The 12,647-nt window shown below is 38.7% G+C and overlaps 1 protein-coding gene across 2 annotated transcripts in view; it reads left to right on the top strand.

Annotated features, from left to right (window-relative positions):
- Window positions 1–11,867, top strand: part of LOC139140234 (MAM and LDL-receptor class A domain-containing protein 2-like) — a 54,532-nt gene extending 42,665 nt beyond the window's left edge. Inside the window, exons 29-35 of one of the 2 annotated variants that reach the window (XM_070709333.1) lie at window positions 280–405; window positions 1,133–1,354; window positions 7,348–7,386; window positions 8,188–8,329; window positions 9,480–9,546; window positions 10,407–10,439; window positions 11,217–11,867. In XM_070709333.1, the coding sequence (XP_070565434.1) occupies window positions 280–405; window positions 1,133–1,354; window positions 7,348–7,386; window positions 8,188–8,329; window positions 9,480–9,546; window positions 10,407–10,439; window positions 11,217–11,237 (650 nt within the window). In that variant the 3' untranslated portion in view covers window positions 11,238–11,867. The remainder of the gene's footprint in view (window positions 1–279; window positions 406–1,132; window positions 1,355–7,347; window positions 7,387–8,187; window positions 8,330–9,479; window positions 9,547–10,406; window positions 10,440–11,216) is intronic. The other variant, XM_070709334.1, reaches the window with a different exon arrangement.
- Window positions 11,868–12,647: the final 780 nt, after the last annotated feature.

Here is a 12,647-nt window from a genome sequence, read left to right as displayed (position 1 = left end):
GCATGTATGTGTGTAACGTTAGGTATTATTGTTGATAAATGGATTTTCATCAGGACCAAAATTCGCGTGCAATAGTAAATTGAGTATTGCACAAACTGTCTTGTATTTGCAGGGCTACAACGTACTAGTGAAAGGAACTGGAAGATGAACTTTTCTGGAAAAAGTGATAGAAATATTATCAAAAGTTACAGGTATTACTGCTACGAAAATTCGAAAAAAATATCAAAATATTGAGTATATAGTTTTTGCTTGACAAGTCTGCCATTTATTCTCTCAAAGGTTTCTACATGTACACCGAATCGAGCCCTCCACAAACCATAGGAAACCAGGCCTGGTTGGTTAGTGAACACCTGGATCCAACGGTGACGGGTTGCTTCATATTCTACTATCACATGAACGGGAATCGTAAGTTTATCGGCATCGTATCGAAGTTACAACCAGAATACATCGACAGCAAACTCCTTTTGCCATGCGTCAGCGATGCATATTTTATTCGACTGAAATCAAACTTGTTTTAACGCTCATCGACTGTTCAATATTCAGATCACGGACGAGAAATTTTTGTTCAACGTTGTTTGTAGCCTACATTAAAGGTATACTGTCACCTTTCCAATTTTGCCACAGTTACCATGGAAAGAGAAAATCTAACCAATCACAGATTTTAAGCGGTACCCGCTTTTTAAAAACAGCGCCCTCACATGGGCATTTTGAATACCAAGGAACGCCCCTTTGACCATATATGAGCATATTTAGATTACAGGTGACTGTATACCTTTAATTAAGCTTTGAAAACGGGAAATTCGAAATTACTCTTTGCATATTCTTTTAAATTTTCGCCGCTCATTTTGTGTCATAATGTTTAGAGGCGATTGGATGCAACCAACCGTGATAGTTGTAGTATTTGAATGTGCCTCTAAAGGTTCGCTGTTATGTAGTTAAGCCTAACGCTAGCACACAAAACACGCTAACCTGGAGGTTAGCCCACTGTCAACATTCTCAATGGATTCAATCAGGCCTCTCAATACGCGTAAATAAAAATATGATGGTCATGCCACAAATATCATTTTATTTGTGAAAACTACTGTGAAAATCAGCCGTGGCGACTGATTTCTTTCTTGGCAATTGTCTGTAGAAATGGGAACGCTTAGAGTTTACACCATGGAAGCCGAAAATCCCGGCAGCAGGGTGGAAAGATGGTCCCTGACGGGTGACCAAGGCAACCAGTGGCGGGAAGTCAGACTTCCTATCAGTTTGAATATGGAGTTCCAGATCTTATTCGAGGGCATCGTGGGTAACGGCGAGCGCAGCAACATGGCGATAGACGACACTGAAATGTTTTACGGGCTATGTGAAGGTGAGTACCGTGCTCAACCTGCTGTGGATCTCCACCAGTTGTTGTTTTCACCTGTCGGGTATACGAATCTCACACCCAAATGGACTGGGATGGAATATGTCATACGAGTTGGGGATCTTATGTCTCCGGCGTGACAGAAATTCCCCACCGAGTGTCAGACATTCCATCTCAGCCCAATATTTTTCCCACGTCCCTTCAATATTTGAGAAAATTGCATTTTATTGTGGAAAGCGCCACTGTATCATTCCCCATCGAAAAACATAGTCCATACATAGTCCATATCTAATGCCATACTTATGCCCATAAGGTACATTTTTTGTGAGAAAAAAAAATTATCTCGTGCGCAAAAAATGTCCCTTATGGACTTTCATACATACTACATATGCTTTTACTGATGAAAGTGTTTTTTTTTCTCGCTGCTCAAACAGCATTTAGAATTAATAATTTGGCGATGTATTAGTCAAAAGATAGACCCTCGAGAAAAACCACATGGTATCGTGCTTTGCTCAATCTTCATATAAATTTGTGCCATAGGGGAAGTACACGAAGTATGTCGTCTACCTGCGCTAAAGTTCCGACTTATAAGTACGCGACTGTCCATTCGTAATCCGCCCTGCTTTGGGCAGGGACAACAAAAATCATTCGTCAAACGAAAATATATTTTGCTCGCACGGCAATACAGAGTGTGAAAACAAATCGATCCGACACAGTGGTGTTTTCACACTCCCAGCGTAGTTGGGACGTGAGAACAGCAAAATCATAAAATTGATAAACTAGTTACAGCGCTATAAGCTGTAGCTTGAATTTTTCGATATTTTTCTTCCAGTTTCTAGTTCTACTTCGAAAGGTGTGTTGAATTATCAAGTGTTCAAAATGACAATTCCAATATACAACGCTTTGGAGTGCAATGTCCACTATGATTGTTGACAACTGAATTTAAGTCCACAAAAAGCGTTCACTTTCAACAATAACGTCGCATTTTTAATCACCACGCACTGTGTTGTCAATGATTATACTTTATATCTCGACACACTTTAAAGGTATACTGTCACCTGTTCCAATTTTGCCACAGTTACCATTGAAAAGAAAATATAACCAATCACAGATTTTAAGCGGGTGGCCGCTTTTTAAAAACAGCGCCCTCAAATGGGCATTTTGTACGGTGGCCCCTACACGCCACGGAACTCTACTACTTTTGAATATAAACTCTAATTTTTCTTGACAATATCTTAATATTTGTAAGAGATTTTATTTCTCCACCGCAAACTTTTAATTTTGTACGGGCAACTTTATCTTAACATTATCTTAACTTTAACTTCTCAAAAGTAGCTTTAGTTTTAACAATAAAGAAAATATGTTTCTCAAAAGTATTTTTTATTTTGTAAAACAAACGTAAAATTTTTTCAAGATAACAGACTCCCCTACACGTCATGGAAATTTATTACTTTTGAACATAAACTCATATTTCTTGGCAATATATTTAATATTTGTAAGAAATTTTATTTCTCCACAACAAACTTTTATTTCTGAACGGGGAAACTTTATTTTTGGGGTAAACTGTTTTTAAAAACTTTTAACAAAAAAAACTTTAACTTTTAAAAAATAACTTTAACTTTGAACAAAATATTTGTTTCTCAAAAGCGTTTTTTATTCGAAAATAAGTAAAAATTGTTCACAGCAAGAGTTTAAGATTTTTGCTGAGCGCGAACTGAGTTACTTAAATGACATAACCTTATGTCTTTAGAGCAGAAAACTTAAATTCTTAAAGAAAAGTTTTATTTTTCCAAGAGTAAAATTAATTTCTTTATGGAAAAAAGATTTTCTCAGAGCAGCAAATTGAAATATAGTGAATAAAACTTTTTTCTCAATGGAAAGAAATTATTTTCTGAAGACAACAAAACTAATTCCTTCAAGATATATTTTCTACATATGAGTGTGGTTTAAGAATTTGGTAAAACTGAACTGAGAAAGAACGAAAAAGGGATGAAAAAGTCAAACTTACTTTTCTTCAGAGCGAAATTTATTTCTCAGAGGAGAAATATTTCATGTGAGGGCGCAATTACCTATAATGCATAGCAAACTCTTTCTTGCGAGAGTAAACATATTTTTGGGAAGAGTAAAACAATTTTTCCGACGAGCAAAACTATTTTAACGGCGGCGGAAGTTAAAGTATCCCACCATGCAACATCCAAGTTTGATGACCCAGAGTCTCAGAGTTGGTAGCCGGTATCAGACAGTTCGTGTTCATTTCGGCTACATGGACGATCTGCTCTCCGAGACAACCATGACTGACTTCATCGGCGATACGGGCACGCCAGCCCGGCCCTATCCTGCCTGCGTACGATGCTGTGTGTTGGGGCCGTATAACGCCGGGAACTCACAACATCGTACACAGGGCTACGGGCACGCGGGTCAGTTGCCACTTGTCTGAGTCCCCGAAGAACGGTTTTATGTTTGAGTGATTCGTCCTGACGGCAGACGGTGTGCGACGGGGGTACCAGTTAACTCGCACTTTTTCCAACCCGCCCAGAACCAACTCGCCCGATTCCAACTCGCCCGATACCAACTCGCCCGATTCCAACTCGCCCGATGCCAACTCGCCCGATACCAACTCGCCCGATTATTATTTGCAATTTTATGAGTACCTGGTATGCTAGGTCCACTCCAATGACCAAGCTACCCGAGTGGCAAAGGCTACCGATTCGCAGCAAGCGTACCAGTAGCTCTGCATGGCAGGGCTGTGTGTTTACCGGCGTTATTATACGTTTTATTATACGCCGGGAACACACAGACCTGTACGCAGGGCTATGCATGGCAGGGCTGTGTGTTACCGGCGTTATACAGTCTCCCACCACATAACACCGGTAACACACAGCCAATGTGTGTGATATTCATCTTTTCTAAGAGGAGAAGCCAGATTCGTAATTTATAGAAACTGAAACTGAACCGAGCCCGCCAGATTTGACCACAGTCGCGGACTGGTTTTGACTTTCACGTACGTGTGGTTTGCGGGGTCAAAAACGTGAAAGTCAACCAGCCCGTAAAAGGCATATCCCGTCCGAAAACACCACAGCTGTGGACCCACACCTACTGTATTGAACCACGCTCGACTGTGGTCAAATCTGGCGGGCCAGGTTCAGTTTCAGTCGAAGACTCTATCAAATACGAATCTGGCTTATAGAAAAGATGACTATCACACAACATAACATTTAACAACACAGCAACTGATGAAGGAATAGCTCTGCATGGCAGGGCTGTGTGTTACCGGCGTTATGTGGTGGGAGGCCGTATAACGCCGGTAACACACAGCCCATGCAGAGCTAATGAAGGAATCCAATGCGGTCCATCCCGTCGCACAACGTCTTTGGACGAATCACTCAAACACAAAACCGTTCTTCAGGGACTCAGACAAGTGGCAACTGTTGAACTGACTCGTTTGCGTGCCCGTGCCCATAGCCCTGCGTACGATGCTGTGTGTTCCCGGCGTTATACGGCCCCAACACACAGCATCGTAGGGCTAGGCTAGCTGCAGTACAGTACGGCAAACCGTCCGACCCAAATACCCAGGTAAAACCTCGAGGTACTGTACTGCAGCTAGGGCCGGGCTAGCGTGCCTGTATCGCCGATGAAGTCAGTCATGGTTGTCTCGGAGACTCTGGGTCATCAAACTTGGGTGTTGCATGGTGGGATACTTTAACTTCCGCCGCCGTTAAAATAAAGTTTTGCTCGTCGGAAAAATGTTTTACTCTTCCCAAAAATATGTTTACTCTCGCTAGAAAGAGTTTGCTATGCATTATAGGTAATTGCGCCCTCACATGAAATATTTCTCCTCTCAGAAATAAATTTCGCTCTGAAGAAAAGTAAGTTTGACTTTTTCATCCTTCCTTTTTCGTTCTTTCTCAGTTCAGTTTTACCAAATTCTTAAACAACACTCATATGTAGAAAATATATCTTGAAAGAATTAGTTTTGCTGTCTTCAGAAAATAATTTCTCGCCATTGAGAAAAAAGTTTTATTCTCTGTATTTCAATTTGCTGCTCTGAGAAAATCTTTTTTCCATAAAGAAATTAATTTTACTCTTGGAAAAATAAAACTTTTCTTTAAGAATTTAAGTTTTCTGCTCTAAAGACATAAGGTTATGTCATTTAAGTAACTCAGTTCGCGCTCAGCAAAAATCTTAAACTCTTGCTGTGAACAATTTTTACTTATTTTCGAATAAAAAACGCTTTTGAGAAACAAATATTTTGTTCAAAGTTAAAGTTATTTTTTAAAAGTTAAAGTTTTTTTTTGTTAAAAGTTTTTAAAAACAATTTACCCCAAAAATAAAGTTTCCCCGTTCAGAAATAAAAGTTTGTTGTGGAGAAATAAAATTTCTTACAAATATTAAATATATTGCCAAGAAATATGAGTTTATGTTCAAAAGTAATAAATTTCCATGACGTGTAGGGGAGTTTGTCATCTTGAAAAATTTTTACTTTTGTTTTACAAAATAAAAAATACTTTTGAGAAACATTTTGTTTATGGTTAAAACTAAAACTACTTTCGAGAAGTTAAAGTTAAGATAATGTTAAGATAAAGTTGCCCGTACAAAATTAAAAGTTTGCGGTGGAGAAATAAAATCTCTTACAAATATTAAAGATATTGTCAAGAAAATTAGAGTTTATATTCAAAAGTAATAGAGTTCCGTGGCGTGTAGGGGCCACCGTAATTTTGAATACCAAGAAACGCCCCTTTGACCATAAATGGGCACATTTAGATTACAGGTGACAGTATACCTTTAAAGGTATACTGTCACCTGTTCCAATTTTGCCACAGTTACCATGGAAAAAGAAAATCTAACCAATCACAGATTTAAGCGGGTGGCCACTTTTTAAAAACAGCGCCCTCAAATGGGCATTTTGAATACCAAGGAACGCTCCTTTGATCTTGACCATATATGGGCATATTTAGATTAAAGGTGACTGTATACCTTTATAAAGAAGAATAAGAAAGAATTTGTTTAACAGAATAAAAGTAAAGAACCATTTTCAAAAGTTACTGTTGTTTCTTTCATATGAAATCATGACGCTGGACGATAATTCAATGTTTGAACTGCAAAATATACGCACTGCAAAATCTTCTTCAACAATGTCTCCATAGCTATGTATTTCCCTACATTTTAATTGTGTTTTTCTTTCAACAAGTTTTAGTTTTCTTTTAATGTCTCCGAGAGAGTGGAGGGCAAAGTCGTTCATTCTCTGCTCCAATTGTATACAGGGGTCTTATTTAAGTGTCATGTCGACACTACAGAAAATGAAACAAAAATAAAAGTGAAAACCATTTTCGTAATGTAAAAAAACGCTGAAAAAATTAACATTGCCCCTATTTATTTCGAAACGTACTAAGAGAATACACTCATACATCTCAGAAAGTATGTCTGATATGATGGAAATATAAACAATATATCAGAAATATGTAGCCCGTCAGACAACTCGCCTAGTCCGGCGAGTCCTACCAATTTCTGCCGAACAAAATGTAACTTCAATCGCGATGAACGCTCGCCATGAAATCGAGAACTGTTTTGTACGCACTTCCACAATATTGGTAAAATCTTTCTCACTTCAAACGTACAACTGCTCAATTATATCGGTCTGAAGTGCCATAAGCTGCGATTTATACTTGTGTAAACTTTGGTTTAGCACAAGTTGACTATTATCTCACCTAATCAAAGAAATAGACAATCTGTTACACCGAACTGTTCATGGTTAAAAATCAGTTAAGAAAACCCATTAATCTGCTGTCCCGATGTGTATTGACTGAGTGTGTAATACCATTCAAATATGTAATACCACCTAACCCGATATATAATACTAACTTAATGTACATAGTTAACATTACATATCGGTTTATAGGCGCAACACGAAATTCGAATCGCGTTACTATTACATATATGCGATGTCAGACATTTAGCTGTCGTTATATATTTCATCAATTATTGTGTAAATATTTTTTTAGATTACATACCACCGCCATACCCAGGAGGATCGGGATCAAGTAAGTGTGATCAATTGCGCTCTCTATCATGTGATCTGATTTACATATTGTAGAACTATATGGTTCCGTCTGATTCGTGAGGCTTTCGTTTTTCATCTTTTTCTTCTTTCTTTCAAAGACTCGTGTACGCACACAGCGTACTTGAAAGTGGCCGCTAGGGAAAAGAGGCACCTTGAACTTTTCAATTGGCTGGACTTTCATGCAGAATAATAAATTCCTCCGAAGTGTGATTAAAGCATAAACATATCAGTATTTACTTGCAGAAAGTGTAAAAACGAATGTTGTTCACGCATTCAAATCTTGTCGTCATGACTAATTGTGAATGTTGCATATTCATATACCTCAACTCGTGCACTGTATGATTTTTTTATATGAAAATATTATGACATTAATATTATGACAATATACCTGTGTCCATTCATGTACCGGTAATGAAAAGTACCAAGGGACTTGGGATCATAAAACTTCAACACAAACAATATAGGAGTGAAACCTTAACAGTGAAATCACCTTCTAATCAAGCAGAAAATTCATTTTCCTATTGACCAAGAAGTAAGGAAATTTTTCTTGCCGCTTCGCTGAGAAAGGCATTATTTGGGAAAGTGTAAAATACAGGATAAGCTGATAACATTTTATAACGTTTGGATCTGCCGCCAACTATGAATGAATACTTTTTCAAACGTTATGTGACATTGTCATATATCTAAAAGGTTCAGTCTTTTCCTTGTAGAAATTATTGAACGAATGCTCTTGGTGTTCCATTTTACATCCAAGACAACTTTTGATCGGTTTTGCTTTCAGACACTGGTGCCATTGTCTTCACGGCCGTTGTGGTGACGTTGCTGGTTCTTGGCGGCCTCTGCGCGGTCTGGTATTATTACAGAAGAAAACAGGCCAAGCCAATGATGCCTAGTATGCCATCTATGAACACAATGACTGCGTGGTGAGTTAGTCCATCGGCCATTTCATCTCATGATCTTTGACCGTTTATCTTTGCCCGACGAATTACATTTTTTCCTTTATATCTCTATCCCCGTGTGTATCTCTATGTGTCGCTATGTTTTCATCCATCTTAATTTTTCCCATCTCATGGTCTTTGTATGTCCGTTTGTCTGTCTGCGCTTGTCAGCATGTCTTTCTCCTTGTCTTTTGTACGCGTAAGAGTCAAGTGTGAACGCCAGTATCTGTATGTCGCTCTCGTTGTAAGCCCGTCCTATGGTCTCGGTCTGTTTGCTTCTGTCTCATTGTCTTTACATTCAATGGTATCCCGTGGTGAGTCTGTCTTTGTTCTAATCTACCACACTCTCTCTCTGTATTTCTGTCAATCTTTGTCTCTCTGTCACTTTTTCTCCTTCTCCAAGATGTAATTCACAGGTGCCGCCAACTAAGCTGTTAGTGCAAAAAGGTGTTCGTAGGCAGTTTTTCAGCGGGCGGGTAAATTACAAAACTGATCAGCGGGTGGGGAGAAAAAAATCAATATTTACTGCGGACGGGAAAGAAATTCATTATTTTCATTGGGCGGGGAGAAAACTTTTTACAGTGGATACCGGAAAATACGTAGAGTGAGGGGAAAGCCATGGTTGATGATAGAACTTGAGGGGAGATTTAGCGCCTAACGTAGAGGGAGGCAACGCCAAGGTATACTGCAAGCTGCTGGCACGGTTTTGTGTCGATCTGGGTTGCCTAGTGGGCATCAAGTGGGCAAGGGGAATTTCCGTGGTGGGGAGAGGGCAGTGGGGAGCTTGAATTGTTGTGGGGAGTGGGGAGCGGGCAGACCTTAGATACTGGAGGGCAGTGGGCATCAAAATTCAGAGGGAGGCACATTTTCCTTGTTTGCCAGTGGGAGGGCAGTTACGAACAGCTTTACCTTCCCCTCCAAATTTTAGATCAAGGTCAAAAATTGGTAAAATTGGTATATCAGCCTTCAAAACATGTTTTGTGATGATTTTGCGAAATTGATGAAATTTACCAGTTGGCGGCACCTGAATTCAAGTTCGAACTTTTAATTAGGTTTACATCCTGCTCGTTTATCTGTTCGAACGGATGTTCAGGCAGGCAGTATAACAATATGATACCCTTATACCTTTTGTCAGGTTCCAGAAATCGTCTTCATCCGCACCAAGTTCAATGGAAAACCCGACCTACGATGATGCGCCAAGTGTGAGTATTGTGTGTTCTTACCCGAATGATGCCATTATCAACATAACGTTGCTCCATACTTTACTTTAGCAAACGAGTGACATTGAACATCGAGTTATTCTTACTACATATATTATCGCAGCTCTCCGTGTAGTCGGCTTGGACGTTTTAATGCTGGCTTGAAATTGTTGAACGCTCGAAATTGGCGCAAGTATAATGAAGTAACTGTCACCGGGACCGGAACTCAGGTAGACAAACGGGGGCAATTTAATAAAAATTGAGAACCTCCCGTGATTAATGGGTGGACTTCACGCATAAAGCACAGGGTACTACAGGCATTATTCGTCTAAAAGTTATGAATATGATCAGTTAATGTCATGTATTAAACTTTTGTTAATTATACAAGCCTTACCTGTGTCGGGTGTGTGTCTATAACTTTACCTTCGCTATCTCTGTATACCCCCTCCCTCCCCGCGTTGGTGATCGGTAGAACAAATTAATGAAGGTGATTAGGGAGGACAGTTAACAGGTATAGCTTGAACACAGTGCGTGGAGGGACTATGGCTTGAAAAAAGGTTTAATACTTGGCATTTATTGACCATATTCATAACTTTTAGACGAATGATGCCTGCAGTACCCTGTCTTTGTCAGACTGAACTTGAGCGCCATTTGTTTATTACAGTAAATATTCTTACCAACTTGTTAATTGATATATTCCTCGTTCACTTTTTTCGGTGCAGTGTACGTAAGTGTTAAATAAGTGTGAATGATAGCAGCAAAAACACAAACATACCGCATCGTACTGTACATTTTCTTTTACCGATTATGAAGTTCTGGTCTGTTAACCACAAACCAACTTTCCAATTCCGCCATCCCTGTAGGTCACGTCAAAGGACACAGCAGGATTATATGAGGTTAAGTCTACTGTCTGATTCAGATTCTCAAAAATTTCATGTTGACACTTCAGATTAAATACATAATAAGTAACATCAATATGCCATCCAAGTAGTTTGCTCAAGTAATATTCTCATTGCGTTCATGCCATACTATCCCACAAGTAACGCCTGTTCTCGTTCAGCACGTTAATAGAACGTGAACATATTAATCAATGTCGTCAAGTTTTCATACCATCTTCCTAAATGCCACTTTTATGCCTTTAAATTTCATTCATGGCCGTATTAATTTAATGAAAAAATATTACATGCACATCCAGTACTTATTTTGATGAAAAAAAACACAAAAACCAAAACAAACTATATAAGCTTATGTATTCATTTACGTAACGTATATCGATGGATATAGTTTGACTATGTAAATAAATTGACTGCAAGTCGTTATCAATCGAAACTATTCATTGGCCTTAAATCGTGCATTACGTAGACATATTCTGTTATAAGTCATGTGCTACTCACTTATGCAACATTTTATTCCTGCTTATAAAGCTAAGAAAGCTAGGAAAGAACGGAGATCCATCTCTTACAAACAACAGCACAATATTCCGCATAGTATCACGAACTCATTTCCATTTTGTGATCGATAAAGTTCAGTGTTCAATTGTTAGGTTTTATCAACAGATTTTTTCATGATAACGCTCCCACACCTACATGATGTTACCATGGTAATATTTTGGGCTCATCTCCCGCACAATAGACTACTTGTTCTGACGCCAATCTGTTTTCTCCGATTCACAGAAAGAAGGGTCCGTAGCATGACACGGCAAAGCGGACAAACGAGAAAACACCTGAACTTAGAAGAGGAGAAACCAACGTCAAAATTTGTGACACAGATGGCATCACGTGACTCAAAACATTTTATGCAGATTTGATAAAATTGGGCCATGTTTTTATCGAGAAATCGGAATTTTTTTCTTGTTTCGAAATTGGAATTATTTTTCCGTACTTCTGTCAACTACAATCACTTTGATGTTAGATGATTTGACGCTTTTGTTCTTCTGAAGTTCCGTTATCATTTTCTCCAGAACACAAATTCTTTATTAACGTTCTCATTTAAGAATATCGATGAAGCGTATGTTGTCGCCGTCACTTGCCTCAAACATTTACCTCTACAGGCTCTTTAAAGTAATTTTTGTAATAATTTCCCTTTCAAACTTTCATCGATTTTTTTATCCTTGGGGAAAGGGAACATTTCCAAATAAGTGTCAGTTTTTTCCTTTGTATGCTTCTATTAATTGCAACACTTGCTTTTTTATGAACTCATTAATTATCATATGAGACAGTTCTGTAAGTTGTTTTTTAAATCGTAACATTTGTTGATTTTAATGTGATGTAGTACTCTCAGATATAATGTAATTCCGAGAGAATTAAATAGAGAATGATTTCTTATATTCACTGTCCTGAGTCCGTTATGAGATTCCCGCAAGACAACACAATTTACTGCGGTACATTTTACACTGCATTTTTCGCATTTTTCTATCAACGTTTAAAATTAGAATGTCTCGGCTTCGTTCCAAAAGATAGCTCTTGTCGAAGAGGTCGGCGTGGCGCACGTTCAGTAGAACGTCAACGCAAACGCGGAATGCAGGCAATATAAATGGACAGAATGGGGAACACACTCTTTACCATCTTAGATTTTGAAAAACTATCTCTAGATCTGTTGGGATATTTTCCTCCTTGATGAAGTCAGTAGATCAGAAATACATCATTATAATAGAAAAAAATTCTGTTATCTCTTTAGTCGGGTCGATCGATATGTTTTAACCATCTCAGCTCTGTCAGGCCTTTGTTTTTTTCACCCTTGATGGTCTAAAGGTTATTGGTCCAGAGATAAAAAGTGATGGGACACAGTGTCATCAATAAATGAACAACCAGGTGACTGCGAAACTGCGAAGGACATAGGTTGTAAGGCGATAAACCTTGCCAGCACACTGGTCAGTGTCATCACGTACACTCCACATGCACTGTACACAATTACACAAAATTATCCGTATAGGCCTTAGTACAGCATTGCGACAGAAATCAAGGTTTCGTTTCAACGATTCCCAAATAGGGCACAGTGTTGGAACTTATCCACCTCCTCGCCAGATAAGAACACAATGGCGCTACTGTTCTTACACGTTATCTACATGGGTCAGCTGGTAATCGCAGGTATTGCAGTAGTGACAC

Source organism: Ptychodera flava, chromosome 9 (assembly GCF_041260155.1).
Source record: "Ptychodera flava strain L36383 chromosome 9, AS_Pfla_20210202, whole genome shotgun sequence".
NCBI lineage: Eukaryota > Metazoa > Hemichordata > Enteropneusta > Ptychoderidae > Ptychodera > Ptychodera flava.
This window is presented reverse-complemented; position numbering and strand designations above follow the sequence as displayed.